At 47.5% G+C, this 21,508-nt stretch overlaps 1 protein-coding gene across 3 annotated transcripts in view; it reads left to right on the top strand.

Annotated features, from left to right (window-relative positions):
• The window catches only part of ARHGAP39 (Rho GTPase activating protein 39), a 218,779-nt gene that overhangs the window by 114,716 nt on the left and 82,555 nt on the right, over positions 1 to 21,508 (top strand). For all 3 annotated transcript variants that reach the window (XM_079984210.1, XM_079984211.1, XM_079984209.1), the window contains exon 3: positions 12,153 to 12,233. In XM_079984210.1, the coding sequence (XP_079840336.1) occupies positions 12,153 to 12,233 (81 nt within the window). The remainder of the gene's footprint in view (positions 1 to 12,152; positions 12,234 to 21,508) is intronic.

Here is a 21,508-nt window from a genome sequence, read left to right as displayed (position 1 = left end):
TGATCTTCGGCTCTCTGAAGCTCCACAGTTGGAAGAGACGAGAGTGCCTGTGATGAACTGGAGGCTAATGGCGGAGGTCTTTTCTTTATTTTGGGGCTTTGCTTTGCCGTCTCACCGCGGCTGAAGCAATTTGACATCAAAGAGGCAAAACCAGGAACGGTTTGTAACTGAGGCTGATGGTGCTGCTGCTGTTTCAGGGATCCTTCCCAGCTTATCCCCAGAGCTTCCATTTCATGCTGGCAAATCCGTCAGGCTTCTTGGGGTGCAGGAGGGGAATAATGAAGATTTCTGAAAGCGCCGCCGCATAAGGAACCTTTCCCTCCCTGCGTTCTCGGCCCTGCCGGGGTTGCTGTTGACAGCAGATTGCTGTTCCTCCGCTTTCCCAAGGCTCCCTGCCGAGAAAGCATGGTCCGTACCACTTGCTCAAACACATCGGGCTGTTTTCCTTCTCCCCTGGGCAAGCTGCCAAGCGGTGTCTGGAAAGCCAATTGACAAGTCTCTTTCCAGCAAAGATCTTGGAGATCAGCTGCCGTGGCTGGGGGGGGGGGGGTTTGGGGGAAGGAAGGGAAGTGGCTGAGCGGTTCGTGGGTGGGGGTGGCGGTGGGAGGGGGTCAAGGGCATTCTGCTGAAGGTTAGTAACACCTGCAGCAATATGGCACATTTGGTTTCTATGCCACAACTGCTGCTAGAATTTTGCTGGCCAAAAATTGGAAATCGCAAGAAGTACCAACAGTGGAGGAATGGCAGGTGAAGATGATGCATTTTTCGGAGCTAGCCGACCTGACCAGAAGAGTCTGTGACCAGAAGGAGGAGGAATGGAAGAAATTTAAAGACTATTTATCCAAATATGCTAAGATAACTTAAATAGAAATACTTGCAACTACCAGATTGGCCTAGGATTTAAATAAGTGATGTTATAGAATAAGATGTTTAAAGTAAATGAAAAGAAAGATGTTAATGGATTAAGTAAATTACACGTGAAAATAGTCTTGGAAAACTGTTACAATGATATACATTGAAATTCAGCCTGGGGGAGTCGAGGAAGTCACCCAACAATGTAAAGAAAAATGGAATTATTGTACTTAAGATTTATGTTTGTTTGTTTGTTTATATATATGTAAAACCAGTAAAAAAAAATTGGAAAAAAATATGGCACATTTGCAGCTGTGCAGAACGCGGAAATGATGCCGTCTCTGCTCAGAGGGATCCTTGTGGGGTCAGGCCGCAGGCAGACATGCAAACCCTGCATTCCCACAATCACGGAATTGTCGAGTTGGAAGGGACCCGAGGGTCATCTAGTCCAACCCCCTGCAGTGCAGAAATGACAGCTGAAGAATCCCCCCTTTTTTGAAATTTTATTTATTTCCACATAACAAATTATTTCAACCATTATATTTGCCCCCCATTTCCCCCCTCCCTCCCCCCTACGACTTCCCCCAGCTCCTCTCTCTGATTTATCAACACGTATTGTTCTCTGCATATTATAAAAATGAAAAAAATCTCTAAATTATCCATCTATTATGTTAATGAATAAGTTTGGGTATGTTTATTCAAAACCTGCCAAGGAGTCCAATTCATTTTGTTGTTTCTTTAAGTACTTTGTAAAGGGTTCCCATTCTTCTTTAAAGTCACAGTTGTCCTTCTCACGTAGTTTATGCTTCAATTTGGCCAGTTCCACATAATCCATCAATTTTTCTTGCCACTGTTCTTTTGTCAGGGGTTCTTCATTCTTCCATCCTTGTGCTATTAAGACTTGCCGCTGTTGTCGCGTACATCCTTCATTTTCCTTGGCAGGTCTTTCCCTACAATCCCTAACAAAAATGCTTCAGGCTTTTTTTACAAATGTTAATTGGAACATTTTCTCCAACTCATTATATATCATTTCCCATTTTTTTAAAAAAAAATTCTCTACAATCCTACCACATATGATAAAAAGTCCCTTCTTTTTCCTTACTTTTCCAACATATATTTGACAGCTGAAGAATTCCCGACAGGTGGCCACCCAAGCAAAGCTCTGTTTGAAGACCTCCAATGAAGCAAAACCTTCCACTGTCAAAGAGTTCTTAATTTTGGAAAGTTCTTTCTGATGTTTCGTTGGAATCTCCATCCTTGCAATTGGTTGTGGGGTCCTATCATATCGCCTCCCAGTCTTCTCTTTTCCAGAAGGAGGAGCCATAAGAGAGACAGAACTCTGCTATGGGAGACCCCCACCCTCCAGCCAATTTATTCCAGCTCAGGCTTCCTTCATTCAAGGGACTCAGAGCTGCACATGGAAGTTCCCTGTCCAGACCCTGGACCAGAATGAGATTCCAGGTGTGCTCTTCTTCCAGTGCCCTCTCCCTTCCTGTGGCTCCCAAACTGGGATTCAGAAGCATGGCTGCCTTCGTCTCTGGTGGCCAAGCAGAGCCACTGTGGCTAGGAGCCAGGTTGGAGCTGGTCAAGTGTTTCGAAAACAGGGAAGGGGAAGGCTGGATTTCTGAGTCACGTTCTAGGACCCTCGTACCTACGGGACCGCCTCTCCCGGTATACCCTGTGGAGGACCTTAAGGTCCATAAATAGCAACACCGTAGAGGTTCCGGACCCTAAGGAAGTCAGATTAGCCTCAGCCAGAGCCAGGGCCTTTTCAACACTGGCTCCTGCCTGGTGGAACACTCTGTTTCATGAGACCAGGGCTATGGGACCAGATTTCTTTCCGCAGGGCCTGTAAGACAAGAGTTGTTCCACCTGGCTTTTGGCTTGGAATCAACTTGATCCCCTACCCCTCTTTCCTTTTTCCCATTTCCTTTCTCCTTCTGTGATGAAACTCCTATTTGGGGACTTCCCTGGCTTTTTTCTGGCCCACGTAGGACCAGTCTGGATAGTTGGCCTTGGTGAAGACTTGACGTTTTCATCCCCCCCCCCCAAAGTTTTTGATTTGAGTTCCTGTTGAAATGAGGCTGTATTTTAATCTTGTTTTTAAGTTGTATTTCAATCAATTGTTTTTATACCTGCCCTGAGCCTGGTCTTGGCCGGGGAGGGCGGGGTATAAATAAAATTTATTATTATTATTATTATTATTATTATTATTATTATTATTATTATTTAAAGATCACTGAGGCACAAAATCCCAGGAAGTGGCACATAAGGTTGGCCCATCACAAGAAGAAAAAAACTCTGTGCAAGTAAGACCTGTGAAGCAAGTTGCCTCCTCCAAAGGAGCTGTCTAGAAAGGGCCACCTGCCCTCCCACTTTGACCCAGGAACAGGGCCAGCCCAGTGCCTTGTGGCATCCCCTTTGGGGCCAGCTGCTCCCCCACCCTGGGACGCATAAAGGTAAAGGTAAAGGGTCCCCTGACCATTAGGTCCAGTCGTGGCCGACTCTGGGGTTGCGGCGCTCATCTCGCTTTACTGGCCGAGGGAGCCGGCGTATAGCTTCTGGGTCATGTGGCCAGCATGACTAAGCCGCTTCTGGCGAACCAGAGCAGCGCACGGAAACGCCGTTTACCTTCCCGCCGGAGCGGTACCTATTTATCGACTTGCACATTGAGGGGCTTTTGAACTGCTAGGTTGGCAGGAGCAGGGACCGAGCAACGGGAGCTCACCCCGTCGCGGGGATTCGAACCACCGACCTTCTGATTGGCAAGTCCTAGGCTCTGTGGTTTAACCCACAGCGCCACCCACGTCTCCCCCATTTGGGCTACTGGCCCGAATTGGGAGTTCTAGTTCGAAACATCTGGAGGGTGCCTGGCTGGCAAAGGCTGATTTAAAAGTTAAAGGATTAGCAGCCATCAGAGCTTCCGGGCTTTGAGGAGGCTGACATTTATATCTCCCCACCTCCCAGGAGAAGAACCAGCGGCTTCCCTCCGGCCAGGCTCTCAGGCTGAGCGATCACTTTGCGTTCTTGCAGGTTCCTGTCAATGCGAGGTGTTTTTTGTGCTTTCCCACTCCTGCCTCCATCCATCCCTGTCCAAACCTCTTTAGCATGTTTGCTTTCGGAAGCACAGTACCTGTCAAAGCTCAGCACCGAAGGTGACATGCAGCGTTGCCGGAGACTGGGGTGGGGGAATCATCCATCGGGGAAAGCAGGGTCTGGGCAGCATCTCCCGGGAAGCGGTAGATTTCCACGTGCCGTAGAACAAATGTGCAGCATTCATGGCCAAGGGATGGGAAGATCAAGAGCCTCCAAAAACAACAGATTGGCAAATTCAATTACAGGAATTTGTGGAGATGGCTCAGTTGACTAGCAAACTCAGAGGAAACTCAAAGCAAAAATTTGCAGGAAAATGGGATGGTTATAGAAGATAGGTTCAAAAATACAATAATAGGTTTGACTCCGTGCTAGCATTTGAGTGACAAAGGAAGTAAAAGGAAGTGGATAACAATTAAGGATTTATTATGTTTTCTGAATGTATTGGAACATTTATATAGAAAGGTTTATTGTTTTGTGTACATTCAATTGTAAGATAAAACATATGCGAAGGGACTTGACAGGAAGTCAAAGTTGAAGAAAAGATTTTGTAAGATAAAGGGGCAAAAAATATTTATTTTCATTATCATCATCATCATTATTATTTTCTCTGTGTGTGCGGGTGTGTGTTTTGTATGGAATGGAAATAAGACGGTAAATAACAAATAACAAACAAAATATTGATGTATGTAATTTTTATTTCTCAATTATATTTTGTGGTAGTGTGGTTGTAATGGTTTTTGTAACATAAAATTCAATAAAAATTATTATTTTATTTTTTTAAAAAAGAACAAATGTGCACCATTACTAGATTGAGGGAAGTAATATTCTGCCTTGGTCAAACCCCAACTGGATTCCTGTGTCCACTTCTGGGCACCACAGTTAAAGAAGGATATTGACAAGCTGGAATGTGTGCAGAGGAGGGTGACCAAGTTGATCAAGGGGCTGGAAACCAAGCCTGATGAGGAACGGTTGAAGGAGCTGGGTAGGTTTAGCCTGGAAACGAGGGGACCGAGAGGAGATAGGATTGTTGTTGTTGTTCAGTCGTTTAGTCGTGTCCGACTCTTCATGACCCCATGGACCAGAGCATGCCAGGCCCTCCTGTCTTCCACTGCCTCCCGCAGTTTGGTCAAACTCATGCTGGTCTCTTCGAGAACACTGTCCAGCCATCCCGTCCTCTGTCGTCCCCTTCTCCTTGTGCCCTCCATCTTTCCCAGCATCAGGGTCTTTTCCAGGGAGTCTTCTCTTCTCATGAGGTGGCCAAAGTATTGGAACCTCAGCTTCAGGATCTGTCCTTCCAGTGAGCACTCAGGGCTGATTTCCTTCAGAATGGAGAGGTTTGATCTTCTTGCAGTCCACGGGACTCTCAAGAGTCTCCTCCAGCACCAGAATTCAAAAGCATCCAACTTCGGCGATCAACCTTCTTTATGGTGCAGCTCTCACTTCCATACAATACTACTGGGAAAACCATGGCTTTAACTATACGGACCTTTGTTGGCAAGGTGATGTCTCTGCTTTTTAAGATGCTGTCTAGGACAAAGGCAACAGGAGATAGGATAGACATCTTCAAATATCTCAAGGGCTGTCCCATGGAAGAGGGAACAAGCTAGTTTTCTCCTGTTCTTGAGGGCAACACACGAACCCATGGCTTCACATTACATGGAAGGAGATTCCGGCGAAACATCAGGAAGAACTTTCTGACAGTAAGAGCTGTTTGGCAGTGGAACGGAGGACCTTGGAAGACGATGGAGTCTTCTTCCTTGGAGGTTTTTAAGCAGAGGTTGGATAGTCTGGACTCAATGACCATTAGGAATCACTTCCAACTCTACATTTCTAATATGCAATGATTTCAACAGGGTCCTGCTTTTTTAAAATACGAAATTGTAAATACAGCTGCAGTCCTGTTCAGTTCCTTGGCGTTCCTGCTTGTGATCCGCACACAGTCGAGCTCTTTTAGGGCCCCTTTTCTATTTCAAGGGGAGCGTTTTTTAAGGACCTGCTTGCTGGTCTCGTGGAAATGAAACAAGACTCATGACTAACAACAACAACAACAACAACGACTTATTAATTATACCCCACCCATCTGGCTGGATTTCCCCAGCCACTCTGGGCAGCTTACAACACATAAAAACCACTGGAAAAACATCAGCCATTAAAAGCTTCCCTAAACAGGGCTGCCTTCAGATGTCTTCTAGAGCAGCGCACGGAAACGCCGTTTACCTTCCCGCTGGAGTGGTACCTATTTATCTACTTGTACTTTGACGTGCTTTTGAACTGCTAGGTGGGCAGGAGCAGGGACCGAGCAATAGGAGCTCACCCCGTTGCGGGGATTCAAACCGCCGACCTTCTGATCGCCAAGCCCAAGAAGCTCAGTGGTTTAGACCACAGCACCACCCGCTATATAAAAAAACATTTCTGCCTCAACCTTGCACAACCTTGGAGGCTAGTAGGCACTGGTGGGCTTATACTCTACAAATGTTTCCAAGCTGTCCCCCCGTCTTTAAAGCCAACCAAGTTGGTAGCTTGTCGCTACACCTTGTGGTAGAATAACAGAATCGTAGATTCATAGGGAATTCCAGAGTTATAACTGCATTCATTATGCAATTTACTCCTTTTCTCTGCTCTGTATCTCTGAAATTTCAGATTTGTTATATGACCCCCGTCAGGTCCTAACATTGCGAGGAAAAGAGTCCCCCCCACACTCATGGTTTTAAATACCTCCATCACGCCCCCCCCTTTTCTTGTGCTGTACGATGGGTAGAAGCTGTAAGAATCTAATATCCGGCTCAGCGATAAAATCTGCGCGGCTGAGCTTCCGACACGGTGTCCCCCCAAATAATTTCAGATCTGCTCCTGCAGAGGCAGATGTTATTATGTGGGGAGCCTGCCCACAGGTTGCGACGATGTGCTCGAAAACATGGAAAAGTTTATTAATAATCCCCCCACCCAAAGCCTGCTCAGCTCCTGTGGATAAGGCTGAGTGAGTAGTGATCTGATTTAAAAGCCATAAAAAGCTAATAAAATGTCTGAATGGATGCAAAGCATAAAACCCTGTCCGTCGATACAATCCATCGGGGTTTATATTACTCGCAGCTGGCTTTTAAAAATGATTAATAAAAATATTTTTATATCGTGCAGCCAATTTGCTGCTCTTCCCTCCCCCCCCCCCCCCCCCGCCCAACACGATCCAGCTTAGCATTTTTACCTGCAGGAATATGCCCTCAGACACTAGCCATTACCTCTTGGCTGGCTGGGCGGCCGAAGGATAGAGAAAGGACTCTGAATGTGTGGAAACTAGGCTACATATAAAAATTCATTAGTTCCACCCACCTCTGGCCCTGATCATCACTGGCCCATGGCCCTCAGAAAGTTTTCTGGAAGGAAATGTGGCCCTCAAGCTGAAACACACAGTTTCCCCACCTGACAGGAGCAAGCCAGCAGTAAATCACACAGTGCAGAGTTAACTCTTCATTAGCAAGAACGCAACCTGAATAGACTTGTTGGAGTGCCAGGCCTAATGAGCATAGCAGCTCATCCCGGTAAGTCTTGGTCAGGGGTCAGCAAACTTTTTCAGCAGGGGGCCAGTCCACTGTCCCTCAGACCTTGTGGGGGGCCAGATTATACTTTGGGGAAAAATAATGAACGAATTCCTATGCCCCACAAATAACCCAGAGATGCATTTTAAAGAAAAGGACATATTCTACTCATGTAAAAACATGCTGATTCCCGGACTGTCTGTGGGCTGGATTTCGAAGGCGATTGGGCCGGATCTGGCCCCCGGGCCTTAGTTTGCCTACCCATGGTTTCATGCATGGATCAGAAAGTACCATACTTTTCCGTGTATAAGACGAGGTTTATTTACTCTAAAATAATGTTAAAAAATGCAGGACATCCTTTACGCGGATAGTGCGTTGGGGGACGAGTGTTTGGTTGCAGCTGCGAGCAGGAGTTTGTCAGCGGCGATTTTGTGGGCCATTGATGGCTGCGTCAAGTCCAGCTTTGGATTTGCTGCTGCTGTTGCAGTAGGTGGGTGGGTGATTGGTTGCTGCGGCAAACGTTGCTGTGGATTGGCTGCTGCTTTGGCAATTGGAAGTGCGATTGTCATCTGCTGCTGGTGAGCAGGCAGGCGCATATTGATGACGCGAGCGATTGTCAGCGTTTGTCAGTCGTTTGGCAATCCTCCGCCCACAGATCATAGGACTTAAACCACAGACCATAGGACTTGCCGATCAGAAGGTCGGTGGTTCGAATCCCCGCAACGGGATGAGCTCCCGTTGCTCGGTCCCTGCTCCTGCCAACCTAGCAGTTCGAAAGCACGTCAAAGTGCAAGTAGATAAATAGGTACCGCTCTGGCGGGAAGGTAAACGGCGTTTCCGTGTGCTGCTCTGGTTCACCAGAAGCGGCTTAGTCATGCTGGCCACATGACTCGGAAACTGTACGCCGGCTCCTTCGGCCAATAAAGCGAGATGAGCAGCGCAACCCCAGAGTCGGTCACGACTGGACCTAATGGTCAGGGGTCCCTTTACGTTTACCTTAAAATAGGGGTCATCTAATACACAGGGGTGCTTTATACTACTGTAAAAATCCCTTCCTCTGCACAGCTGTCTTAAGTCCCCTCCTCTCCAGTGTTCTCCCTGAGCAACCAGAGACTGCGCCTGCATGACGTCAACCTCTCCCCCGCCCTTTGCATGCCTCTTCTGGTTCTGGGAGACCAGGGGAGAGGGGAGACACCCGTGACTGTATCAGCCTGACTCATAGAATCCTAAAGTTGGAGGGGACCCCACAGGTCCTGAACGCCCTGCAATGCAGGAATCTCAACTAATGCATCCTCAAGAAAGAAGGATTTTTGCTGGCCTGGTTTAATTCAAATCCACCAAACCTCCTTTGGGGAAGGTTCTTTGGCTGGCTGGAAGGAGAAAGAATTTGCCCATGTGAAGACCACCTGGTGGAAACCCTTACACATATGGTTCTCAATTGTAAACTATATGCTGATCTCCGTCAGCAATTTCTAGATCACTTCTATATCCCCAAATGGAAACCAGAGTTGGAGGTCATACATTTTCTATTACTGGGGAATGATCAGGAGCTCACCAAGTTAGTGGCTAAATATCTCTATTTGGTTTTTTGTCTTCGAAATACACTGCAGACGTCTGATCTCCCTGGAGACCAAGAGATGTGGCGATAGACTGCTCTGCCTCCTCTCTTTTAGCAAATGTTTTGTGCCACTGGGGAAGTGGTAATTCTGTATTGATTTGTTTTGGATTTTTGTATGTAATGCCAATAACAGGTTTGATGATGATGATGGACTAAAGCATCCAAAACTCATTCCTCCTCTCTCTTTTTGGAAATAATTTTTATTTGGTTTTACAGATATAAAATTATAACAATACAAAATGCATATCTATATTTAGAGATTTCCCCCGAATCTCTAGACTTCCCACCTTCCCCTCCTATTATAAACCTTTTCAACGGCATATTATTTCAACATCCAAATTATACGTCTCTCCATTTTGTTGTCCATAATATCTTCTACATTACAAGTGTTATTACAATCCTGCTCATGTTTCCATCTGCTTACAGTGTTCTCTCAAGTAGATTATGAATTTCCCCCATTCTTTATTGAAGTTTTCATCTTCTTGGTTCCTGAGCTTTCCTGTTAGTTTTGCAATTTCGGCATAAACCAACAGCTTAGTTTGCCACTCCTCTCCGGTAGGGACTAGCCCATCTCTGGGCTAGTAGCATCTGTGCGGCTGTCGTTGCGTACATAGAGTCCCTACTGCTCCTTTGGGATTTTGGTACCTCTCATCTCTTCCTCTTGACCTCCCTCCTCCGACTCTCCTGCTTCATCTTCTGCCTCTGATTCTGCACTGCTCTCTGCCACCAACTCTCCCAGCTCACCAAGTCCTGTTACTTCTTCAACTTCCAACACCTCCTCTCCCCAGTCTTCTCCCTCTGATCACTTATGTTCGTCCCACCCCAGCTGGTTCCTGCCACCGTTCCTCTGTGTTCAGCCAGGCCATGAATTCACCCCTGCTTTTGCTGCCGAAATTGGTGGCCAAGGCTTCACTCCGTGGAGGCACAGGGACCCAGGATTTGCATGTGCGCAGGAGAGAGAAAGGAAAGGGGCTAAGTGATTTCCTTTGCAGCGCCCTTGCGAGTTGTAAATCTAAAGCTCGGAAGCCTCATTAAAATTAAGCTTCTGTCAGAGCTAATTTTTTATTGCCACTTCTTTTTTCTCTCCTTTTAAAAATATCCATCCCATTAGGACAACTCGTTTCTCTCTCTTTGTTCTGGGAGCATCCCCTAATCTCCCTCATTAACGCAAACACCTCCATTCACGGATCTTTATCTTAGCCGGTGCAGTTTCTTGCTTTGTACTTTTTAATGCATTAATGTGTTTTGAAGCTCTGTAAAACCGCTACACTAATTATTTGATTGGGGCTAACGAAGTGATTTCGCTGGCGGTCACGTGAGAAATGAGACAGATTCACACGGGGTTTTTGTGTGTCTGTTTTTTTAACCACAGGTAAGCCTTGAAGCCGAATTCACTCATCCACACACTGGGAATAGCTTGCTTTGCTCAACCTGGTTATGCACTCAGACCTTTGCAGGAGCTTTGTGTCAAATCAGATTCCTTATGTATTGGTGTTCATTTATAATGTAACTGCTTTCAATTTCGTTTTATACTGAGCTTTTTAAATGTATGGAGTGTGTTGTGATTTTAACCTGCTCTGAATTTGCTTTCTGCGATGAAGAGTAGCCTTATAATGTTTTAAATAGATCAATAAATCAACAAATCTATTGCTTGCCTTGAAGGAGGATAGAGAAGAGTTGAGTGTACCGTCTAGTCTATTGTAACACTTCTTCTTCTTCTTCTTCTTTGGCGGGCACTCGTAGCCAAGTAAGATTGTCTCCCATGAACACGGTTTTAAAAGTGAGTCCGTAAGTGACTGTGGAGGCCAGTTCTGGATCCACACGTCCTTCCACAGTGGGGACATAGGTTTCCGGGCGGGAGTTGATCACGGTGTGGATTTGCCAAGCATGTCTTCCTCTTAACACATTTCTCCCTTGCATCCTGAGTTCGAGTGTCTTCAAAGCCCATGACACCTTTGGTAAAGGCTGCTCTCCAACTGGAGCACTCGCAGGCCTGTGTTTCCTAGTTGTCGGTGTTTATACTGCATTTTTTTAAGATTTGCCTTGAGAGTCTTTAAATCTCCTTTGTTGACCACCAACATTATGCTTTCCAATTTTAAGTTCGGAATAGAGTAGTTGGGTTGGATGACGATAATCAGGTATCCGTACAACATGACCAATGCAACAAGTTGAAGAATCATTGCTTCGACGCTGGTAATATTAGCCTCTTCCAGTACACTGACATTAGTTCTCCTGTCTTCCCAAGTGATATGTTTTTGGAGGCACCGTTGATGGAATCTTTCGAGGAGTTGGAGACGGCATTTATAAGTGGTCCACGTTTCGCAAGCACCTTCATTGCTCTATATTCATTGCTGCACCTGCTTTTGCACCTGTCCCTTGCCGCTGCTGGCTTGCAACCCCAAGATTGTCTGGTTCTTGGTCTAGAAAAGGTTTCCCATCCCCAGTTTGCTAGATGGGGCTTCTATTGCCAAGACCACATAACACCGGTCTTGAAAGACCTACATTGGCTCCCAGTACGTTTCCGAGCACAATTCAAAGTGTTGGTGCTGACCTTTAAAACCCTAAACTGCCTCAGCCCAGTATACCTGAAGGAGCGTCTCCACCCCCATTGTTCAGCCCGGACACTGAGGTCCAGCGCCGAGGGCCTTCTGGCAGTTCCCTCACTGCGAGAAGCCAAGTTACAGAGAACCAGGCAGAGGGCCTTCTCGGTAGTGGCACCCACCCTGTGGAACGCCCTCCTACCAGATGTCAAAGAGAACGACAACTACCAGACTTTTAGAAGACATCTGAAGGCAGCCCTGTTTAGGGAAGGTTTTAATGTTTGATGTATTACGGTATTTTAATATTTTGTTGGAAGCCGCCCAGAGTGGCTGGGGAAGCTCAGCCAAATGGGTGGGGTATAAATAATATTTTTTATTATTATTATTTTTTCTACTACACAATCCTCACTGGAAAGCTTCCAAGCAGAGTTTTTTTTTGGGGGGGGTATGTCTGTGCTGGGCCCCACCCACTTTGTTCCTCACAGCCTCGTTTCTTCTTGTGTCCGCTTGCAGTTCCTCGCCTCCGGGAGTTTTCGAGAAGGAATACGAGATCTATCGGGATTACGGCTCCGACGGGCAGCGGCTGCAGTACAGGTGAGTTGCCCTGATGCTAAAGAGAGTTTAGAAATTAGAGCTTAATTAGAGTTTAAAAATTATAATTTTGATGATAATTTGGTCTTTTTTATTTTAGTTTTTTATTTTAATTGGATTATGATTTGATATGTTAATTGGATTTTTTATTGGAAAATTAATAAAAACAATTTAACAAAAAACAACAAAAACAGACCTCCGGAACGAATTAAGTTTGTAACCAGAGGTACCGCTTTACAGTGCTAGATGGACCCAGCAGTCTGTATAAGGGGGCTTTCTGTGTTGCTAAGTGGTAACCGGAGAGCAGAACGCATGGTGCGCAAACCTGTGGAACAAACCCTGTGTGCTGTGGTCTTGGCAGCAAAGTACCCAAACCCTTGTTACCCGTCCCTGCTCACTCGGGAGGCGTTGGGGTAAAAACGCATCAAGAGTAAATAAGGCACATCCCAGCTGCTTCTTGCAGCGCCAAGAAAAGCATCACCCGCCACAGACCTGGAAGCAAGGCGTCATGCACAAGGCAATGATTATTCCAAGCTTGCTCCAGGGGTTATGAAGCCTGCATTTCAAACAGGAGGCTGCCAGCATCTCCTGAGCACTTGCTGTCTTGCTGTGCAAATTGCGTCCGGCTGTTTGCACAGGGGGAGGCGGCTGGGTTTAGCTAGCGGTCAATATTTGCTTTCATTTCTCATTAATAGCAATCCTTAGTCTTTAAAGCAAAGCACCCAGGTAGGTAGGGAACAGCTGTTGCATCCATATTTTCTGGGCTTTGCACAGCAGCGACGAAACCTTCCTACTATCAACGGTTCACCTGGTTCAGTCTTGCTTGCTGCCAGGGCTTCCCATTGGGTACCTTTCTCAGCCCTGCTTGGAGATGCCCGGGATCGAATCTGGGATCTTCTGCATGAAAAGCAGGTGATCTACCACTGGCCTACGACACGCACACCCCCCGATGTTCCTGCTTGCCCCATACAGGGCAAGCCAGACCAGAAGGAAGTGGCAATACCTAGAGGGCTGTGTGAGAACAGGAAGCCATTGGCCTGACCTAGCAGGCCCTTCTTTCATTCTTACCTTGTTACAAGGTGTGTGTCTGAACTCAAACGTGGGTCCGAATACACTCAGGTGTATTCATGCACACGATACTAAGAGATTTAGGACCTTTTGCTAGAGTTAGAGCACGTGTTGTTACACAGATCTCTTTCCTCTTAACCATATGCCCACAAGACATTTGCACACCAGAGGAATAAAGAAAAACAGGTTTCTTACTTGAAATGAAAAAGAGAATGGAAGATATAGATATGAATAACTATGCAACTTATAGAAGGCATCTGAAGGCAGCCCTGTATGTTGTTGTTGTTGTTTAGTCATTTAGTTGTGTCCGACTCCCTGGACCAGAGCACGCCAGGCCCTCCTGTCTTCCACTGCCTCCCACAGTTTGGTCAAACTCATGCTGGTAGCTTCGAGAACACTGTCCCACCATCTCGTCCTCTGTTGCCACTTCTCCTTGTGCCCTCCATCTTTCCCAACATCAGGGTCTTTTCCAGGGAGTCTTCTCTTCTCATGAGGTGGCCAAAGTCTTGGAGCCTCAGCTTCAGGATCTGTCCTTCCAGTGAGCACTCAGGGCTGATTTCCTTCAGAATGAAGAGGTTTGATCTTCTTGCAGTCCATGGGACTCTCAAGAGTCTCCTCCAGCACCAGAATTCAAAAGCATCCATTCTTCAGCAATCAGCCTTCTTTATGGTCCATCTCTCACTTCCATACATCACTACTGGGAAAACCAGAGCTTTAACTATACGGACCTTTGTTGGCAAGGTGATGTCTCTGCATCTGAAGGCAGCCCTGTATAGGGAACTTTTTAATGTTTGATGTTTTATTATGCTTTTATATTTGTTGGAAGCCACCCAGAGTGGCTGGGGCAACCCAGTCAGATGGGTGGGGTACAAATAAATAAATTATTACTGTTATTTAGCATACAGATGCTGCTTTCGGTCAGCAAATTTACAAATGCTGTATATCTGTCCTGAAGTCAGTGGCACCTCAGTCAGAGAGGAAGAGGGCTGTACCTTTTGTTTGAGAATTATGCTTTACCCATCAGTAACCTGTACCAGCAAGGATGCAGCGCCTTTCCCAGCAATTCCTTGGTCTGGGCTCCAGTGAAATGTAAAACTGGTCCTTGGGACAGTTGAGAAGCAAAGAGGGCTCCCACTGCAGCTTTTGCTAGCCAACTATGGAAAACGCGGAGTAAGGACACTCTGTGGTCTAAACCCCAGAGCCTAGGACTTGCCGATCTGAAGGTCGGCGGTTCGAATCTCTACTGGGGTTGGACTAGATGACTCCTAAGTTACCTCCCAATTCTGCAATTCCACAATTAGAATCTTGTGCTAAAAGTTGACTGAGATGTTTCTGGACTTGGCATAATACGCAACCAGAGGTAAACATCTCCTTCCCGGAGATGGTTGTTTGAGCCCTGTAATTTGGTTTTCGGGCACGCAGGTCCCACCAGACAAATTCATTTACGTTGGCCGCCTGGCTTGTCAAACTTAATCTCCACTTTGGACAGAAGGATGGGAGAGGAAAGATCTTTTCTGAGCAAGGAGCTTTGCCTCCTTGGAAGGGCCTGGCAACCTCTGCTCAACTCCCGAAAACCTCGGTGCCTTTCTGCCACTAATGGCTCCTTTCTAAGCACCAGCCATTGCAAATGGCGCCACGGGGGGGGGGGGGGGAGTTTCTAGGAGAGTTGAAATTCATCTAAGGGACGCTTCAGTGCTTGAGGATGCATTCAATGCTTTTAGCCCCCACCTCTTAAGTCTTCCCTAGTTGAAGAGTTATTTAGATGTTCAATAAAACAACAAGAACATAGACAGCTGCCTCGAGCCAGACCAGGCTTCTGGTCCATCTGGTACAGGATTTTCTCTGATGAAGTCAGAACGCATCTTGCAGAGACTCGGTTCATCCTCGGACCACAACGGGAAGGGAGAAAGAAAAGAAACACACAGAGAGAAAGACGACAAACAAAGGAGTAATGAACTGGTGTTAAAAAAATAGAGTTGTAGAGTTGGGAGGTTCCCCCAAAGGTCATCCAATCCTGCAACGCAGGTGTCAGAGCTGCCCGAGGTCCCAGCTCACAAAGGACCAACGCCAGTTCGTTGTTATATACAAAAGTCTTTATTGAAGTTCAGTTTCGATTTCAAAGCCGCGGTGCGCAGCTCTACGTCTTAAACTCTAGACCGCTGAAGCTCCGTCTGAATCTCCTCCCCCCAGACACCAGTTTAAGACTCTAGCCTTGCTCCACCTCTTCCTTTGCTCCTTTGCTCTTTCCTCCCCAGCCTGTCCGCTGGGGTCTTGCCCTTTCTAGACTCTTCTGACGCTGAGTCCCCTGAGTCTTCCCCCTGCCTCCGGCGGGCTTTAGGACCTGGTTCCCAATCCGGGTTTTCTGCTGTCCCGCGCGCCTGTACATTCGAACTTGGCGCGCGCGCCCAGCCGGCAACCTTCCTCCTGACCGTTACACTGCTCCTGTCACTGCTTCCCCCTTCGGAGAGGCTAGCTGGACCTGACCCCCCCTCCGTTCCCTCACTCTCCGATAGAGGCGTGGTCAGTCCTGACTCATCTTCTCTCCCTGCTGGAGGCGACGCTGGCCCTGATACATGGGACTCTTCTCCCCCACTACGCTCTGGTGGGGGAGCTGGTCCTGATCTCTCGCTGCTGCTTTGGGAGTCCCCGCTGCCCCCTTGCTTCTGGTGCATCTCCCCTGGGACCCCCCTTGCCCTGGCCCTCGGCGCCCCCCTCTGGGAATCTTCTGATTCGCTGGAGAAGCTCATGGAATCTCTCGTGCCACTGTCATACTCCTCTACGCTGCCCTCAGATTCTTCCCCTTCGCTCTCCATTTCCTCTCTCCCCTGTGCCTCTGCTCCTGAGTCCCTGACAGCAGGAATTGAAGCCAAAGAATCCCTGAGGGATGGCCACCAAACCTGTTCAAAAACCTTCAGTGAAGGAGAGTCTACCAGCTTCCAAGGTAGTCCATTCCACTGTCAAGGGGCTCTTGCCCTCAGAAAGTTATTCCTAAGGTTCGGTTTTAATCTCCTTTCTTGTATTTTGAATCTGTTGGTTTGGGTTCTACCCTCCAGATCAGCAGAAAGGTCGGTGGTTCGAATCCCCGCGATGGGGTGAGCGCCTGTTGCTTGTTCCCTGCTCCTGCCAACCTAGCAGTTCGAAAGCATGAAGTGCAAGTAGATAAATAGGTACCACTCTGGTGGGAAGGTAAACGGCGTCTCCGTGCGCTGCTCTGGTTCGCCAGAAGCGGCTTAGTCCTGCTGGCCACATGACCCGGAAGCTGTACACCGGCTCCCTCTGCCAATAAAGCGAGATGAGCGCCGCAACCCCAGAGTCGGCCACAACTGAACCTAACGGTCAGGGGTACCATTACCTTTACATCAGAAAAATAACCAGGAGTCATCATAGGAAATTCGCTTTAAAACTTCCTCTTAGTGTCTTGAGGCCTTGGAAAAAGGCACATTAAATGTTAGGGGTTATTAGAAGATAAAATGGCAAATGTCATTATGTCGTTATATAAACTTTTGCTGCAGTGACCTTTTGAATTCTGCGCGGGGTCCTTTGCCAATCTTGGAGGGGATATTGTAGAACTGGAGAAAGCACAGCAAAGGGTAGCTACAGCGGCTGAGGACAGATTTGGAATTGTTTCCCTACGAGAAGTGATGCGTGTGTGTTGGAAGGGGGGGGAATGATTAAAGAGGGGAGATTAGTATTATTAGAGGGTTATGAATCATGACCAACGGAGGGGATGTGAATAAAGAGCAATTCTGCACGCAGCTTCCAAACACGACAGCTCGGAGTCATCCGGCGAAATTGATTTTCTGGCATTCACAAAAGGAAATGTTTCATTATATGAAGCATATAATTAAACTGGGGGATTCGAGGACCCACGGTTAGGGGACTTTTCAAAAAGGGTGCACTCTCAAAAGAATGAAGCTGTAGGTAGGATCACCATGGGGACTTTTTCCTAATGTGGAGGCAGTGAATCAGGGCCCGGGAAGCTTGCGTGGAACTGTGGAGCTGGGAAGCGTTAGGAAACGCACATGGGTCAGCATCAGCATCAGCAACTAAATAGTCGAGCATCTGCTTGCGTACGGAAGGTCCCAGGTAATAATAATAATAATAATAATAATAATAATAATAATAATTTATTTATACCCCGCCCATCTGGCTGGGTTTCCCCAGCCACTCTGGGCAGCTTCCAACAAAATATTAAAAACAATACAGCATCAGACATTAAAAACTTCCCTAAACAGGGCTGCTTTTAAAAGTAAAATACAGTGGTACCTTGGGTTAAGTACTTAATTCGTTCCAGAGGTCCGTTCTTAACCTGAAACTGTTCTTAACCTGAAGCACCACTTTAGCTAATGGGGCCTCCTGCTGCCGCTGTGCCACCGGAGCACGATTTCTGTTCTCATGCTGAAGCAAAGTTCTTAACCCGAGGTACAATTTCTGGGTTAGCGGAGTCTGTAACCTGAAGCGTGGTTAACCTGAAGCGTATGTAACCCGAGGTACCACTGTATTTGTTTATTGCCTTGACATCTGCTGGGAGGGTGTTCCACAGGGCAGGCGCCACCACCGAGAAGGCCCTGTGCCTGGTTCCCTGTAACTTGGCTTCTCGCAGTGAGGGAACCACCAGAAGGCCCTCAGCACTGGACCTCAGCGTCCGGGCAGAATGATGGAGGTGGAGACGCTCCTTCAGGTATACTGGACCGAGGCCGTTTAGGGCTTTAAAGGTCAGCACCAACACTTTAAATTGTGCTCAGAAACATACTGGGAGCCAATGAAGATCTTTCAGGACCGGTGTTATATGGTCTCGGCACTGCTCCCCCTCACCAGGTTCAAACCCCACCAGTGTCTCTCCCACTTGAAACCATAAAGAAGTGCTGCCAGGTGGGGAACAGAAGGCCAGCGCACCACCGTCTCCACCTACAGGCCAAGTTTCAACAGGTGGGCAATTTTGCCCACCTGTCCACCACCTGACATAGCATCTTTGCCTACCTTCCGTCTAGTGTCTCTGAGGATCCGCTCAGCCTGTGTTTCTGTCCTTGTTGCTTGACGTTTAGCCCCCATCCTGAGCTGTGTTGGCATTCCCAGCCACACCTGGCGTCAGCCGCCTGCCAGTCCCCGGAGGCCCCTTCACGGACCGCTGCTTTGCTGCCACTGAAATGCCCTCGCCATTTTCACTTCTGCCTGCTTTGGCGAGCACGACAGGACTTGACTTTGAGAAAGAGGGAAGGAGGAAAGCAAACGAGGGGAGAAGACAGGGCTGTCCCCTGGCACCTGCACCCGAACGCCCCTTTGTCATGGTGCTGTCTGCAGGTTTGCCAGCAGTTCCCCCCCCCCCGCCCCCCTAGCTCATATCAGAATTGGAGTTTGCAAGCGGAAACGGCGACACTTTTCCTTGGCTGAGTTCTCCGATCGGAAGGGAGAGACAGGTCTTTCAGCGGGACTTGGGGCCAAAGCAAAGGATGCTTAGAGTCTGTTTCAGTGTCCCAGGAACTTAGGAACCTGCCTTATACAGAGTCAGCCCATTGGTCCATTCAGCTCAGTATTGCACACACTGACTGGCAGAGGCTGACCATGCGGGGTTTCAGAATGGGGATATGCCTGGCCCTGCCCTGAGATGCCAGGGATCAAACTTGAGTCCTCTCTCCATGCAAGAGGCTCTACTACTGAGATACAGCCCATCCCCTAAAAATAAATCAAGATTCTAGTCCTTAGTGAAGTAGGCAGCTTTTCATGCTGCTGCTTCATGCAGAAGCTACCGGATTCAATGCCTGCCTCTCCTGGTCTGCCCCGCAGAGGAGCTTAAGGTCCATGAATAATCATAGTTTAGAGGTCCCGGGCCCTAAGGAAGTCAGACTATCCTCCACCAGGGCCAGGGCCTTCTCAGTGATGGCTCCGAACTGGTGGAATGCTCTGTCCCATGAGACCAGAGCCCTGCAGGATTTAACTTACTTTCGCAGGGCCTGTAAGACAGAGCTATTCCGCCTGGCTTTCAATCTGAACTTAGCCTGATCTTTTATTCCCCTTCCTTCCCTCCCTCTCCCCTTTTTATGAAGATTACCCGCTCTGGGATCCCACAGCTAATTCTTCTTCCCTGGTCTCCTCGCTGGCCCAAATAGGACTAATTTAGCCAGGTAGCCCTGGTGATGATCTAATGTTTATTGGATGGATTTCCCTCCTAAATTGATTTCTGAACTTTGAATTTTATTGTTATTCATGCTTTTATACTGTATTTTATGCTGCTTTTACAATTAAGTGTTTTAAAGTGTTTTAAATTTGTTGTTAGCTGCCCTTAGCCCGGTTTTTGAACCAGGAAGGGCGGGGTATAAATAAAATATTATTATTATTATTATTAGGGCCAACTCCTATGGGCTGAGGTGCCTTCGGCCCCCTCTATGTTGCTTAACAGGGGGCTCAGCCCCCCGAACCGGGTCCCTTCCAACTCTACAATCCGATGAACCCTATGATTCCTGCGAGCTTCTCACACTGCAAACAAGAACCAGAGAGTTTTGACCCTGTCGCTCATCTTAGCTTCCTGCCCCTGGTATGAGGAGTAGAGAAATGAAACCTGTCTCTCGTAAAGTAAATTTTTCAGTCCAATTTTTTTTTTAAAAAAAAGCAACCCATAATGCATTCCTCTTCTGCACGCCATGCAGAGAACAAGGATCCCTGAAGACTGCACCCTACCACCAAAGTGGAAATATTTCTCTCTTTCCCTTGAGAGCACAGCCCACGCCCAGACTGATCTGTGCAATCCTGGCGATCGGAAAAATTGCTTTTAAAGGATGAGATCTGCACTCTGCAGAGCTCAGTGGGTTGTTGTGGTTTTTTTTTTTTGGGGGGGGGGACACACACACCACATACACACAAACACCCTTTACCCCTACCCATAGTTTGAAGGTATTAAAATGCGAGCATGCAAGGGCCCTGATCCATGGAGGTCTTTTTCCCCCATTGAGTATCCAACGCACAGCCCACAGAGATGTCTCTGAGCGCCTGGGTTGAAGGTCAAGGGAGCGACTTGTGAAATCAGACTGAAGTCGGGGAATAACCACTCCGAAAGCCGCTCTCGGAGCTGAAGGCCAAGTTGTAAACAAATTAATACGGACGAGCTGCGAGGAAGCGCTTCTTCCTGAATGCTGATTTAGTCATTTCTACAAAGCAGCAAACGGATCACGCCATAAGAGACATGGCATGTGTGTGTGTGAGTTCGGGTGGTGATCCTGAGGTCCGACAGCAGCATCTGCCCCCCGCCTTGAACCAGGTGGAGGCAAGCCTGCCTTTTTTTGCTGATATCAGTAGCACCTAGCCTTGTCCGATGCCACCATTAAGTAGACCTAAACAGGGTTATTTTTATGCCAAGGACTCCCTGCCAACGCCGTACGCATCTCTCCACAAACCCACGCAACAAACCGCAAAACTGGGTCAGTTTGCTTTTCATGTCGGCATTCATTTAGACAACATTGCTGCATGCATACTAAAGAAAAGACTCTTACAGTACTTTATATCCTGCAAGCAGCAATTTGTATGTCTCCAGCTAAAGTCTCCAAGGTGTCATCCCAAAAGAAGAAGAAGAGGAGGAGGAGGAAGAGGAAGAGGAAGAAAATAATAATAATAATAATAATAATAATAATAATAATAATATATGCTGCCTATCTGAAGGGGTTTCCCCAGCCACTCTGAGCAGCTCTCAACAAAATACAATGCAGATAATAAAATCATCAAAGTGCTGCTTAACAGCCCTTTCCTAATAAAACAGCCTGTTCTCAAAGGCCTGTTGGAACAAGGAGGTCTCCTCCTACCAGCAGAAGAATAGCAAGGAGGGAGCCAGTCTGGCTTCTCTAGGGAGCAGCCACCGAGAAGGCCCTCTTCCGCCTTGCCACCAACTGTGCCTGTGAGGGTGCTGGGGACAGAGCGAAGGGCCTCCCCAGAAGATTGCAGAGCCTGCTAGAGGTTCATATGGGAGAATATGGTCTTTCAGATTGTTGTTGTTTAGTTGTTTAGTCGTGTCCGCCTCTTCGTGACCCCATGGACCAGAGCACATCAGGCACTCCTGTCTTCCACTGCCTCCCGCAGTTTGGTCAGACTCATGCTGGTAGCTTCGAGAACACTGTCCCACCATCTCGTCCTCTGTCGTCCCCTTCTCCTGGCGCCCTCCATCTTTCCCAACATCAGGGTCTTTTCCAGGGAGTCTTCTCTTCTCATGAGGTGGCCAAAGTCTT

The sequence above is a fragment of the Podarcis cretensis genome, assembly GCF_951804945.1.
Source record: "Podarcis cretensis genome assembly, chromosome: 7".
In the NCBI taxonomy this organism is placed as follows: domain Eukaryota; kingdom Metazoa; phylum Chordata; class Lepidosauria; order Squamata; family Lacertidae; genus Podarcis; species Podarcis cretensis.
Note: the sequence above shows the minus strand (reverse complement) of the source record. Positions and strands in the feature narration are given on the sequence as shown.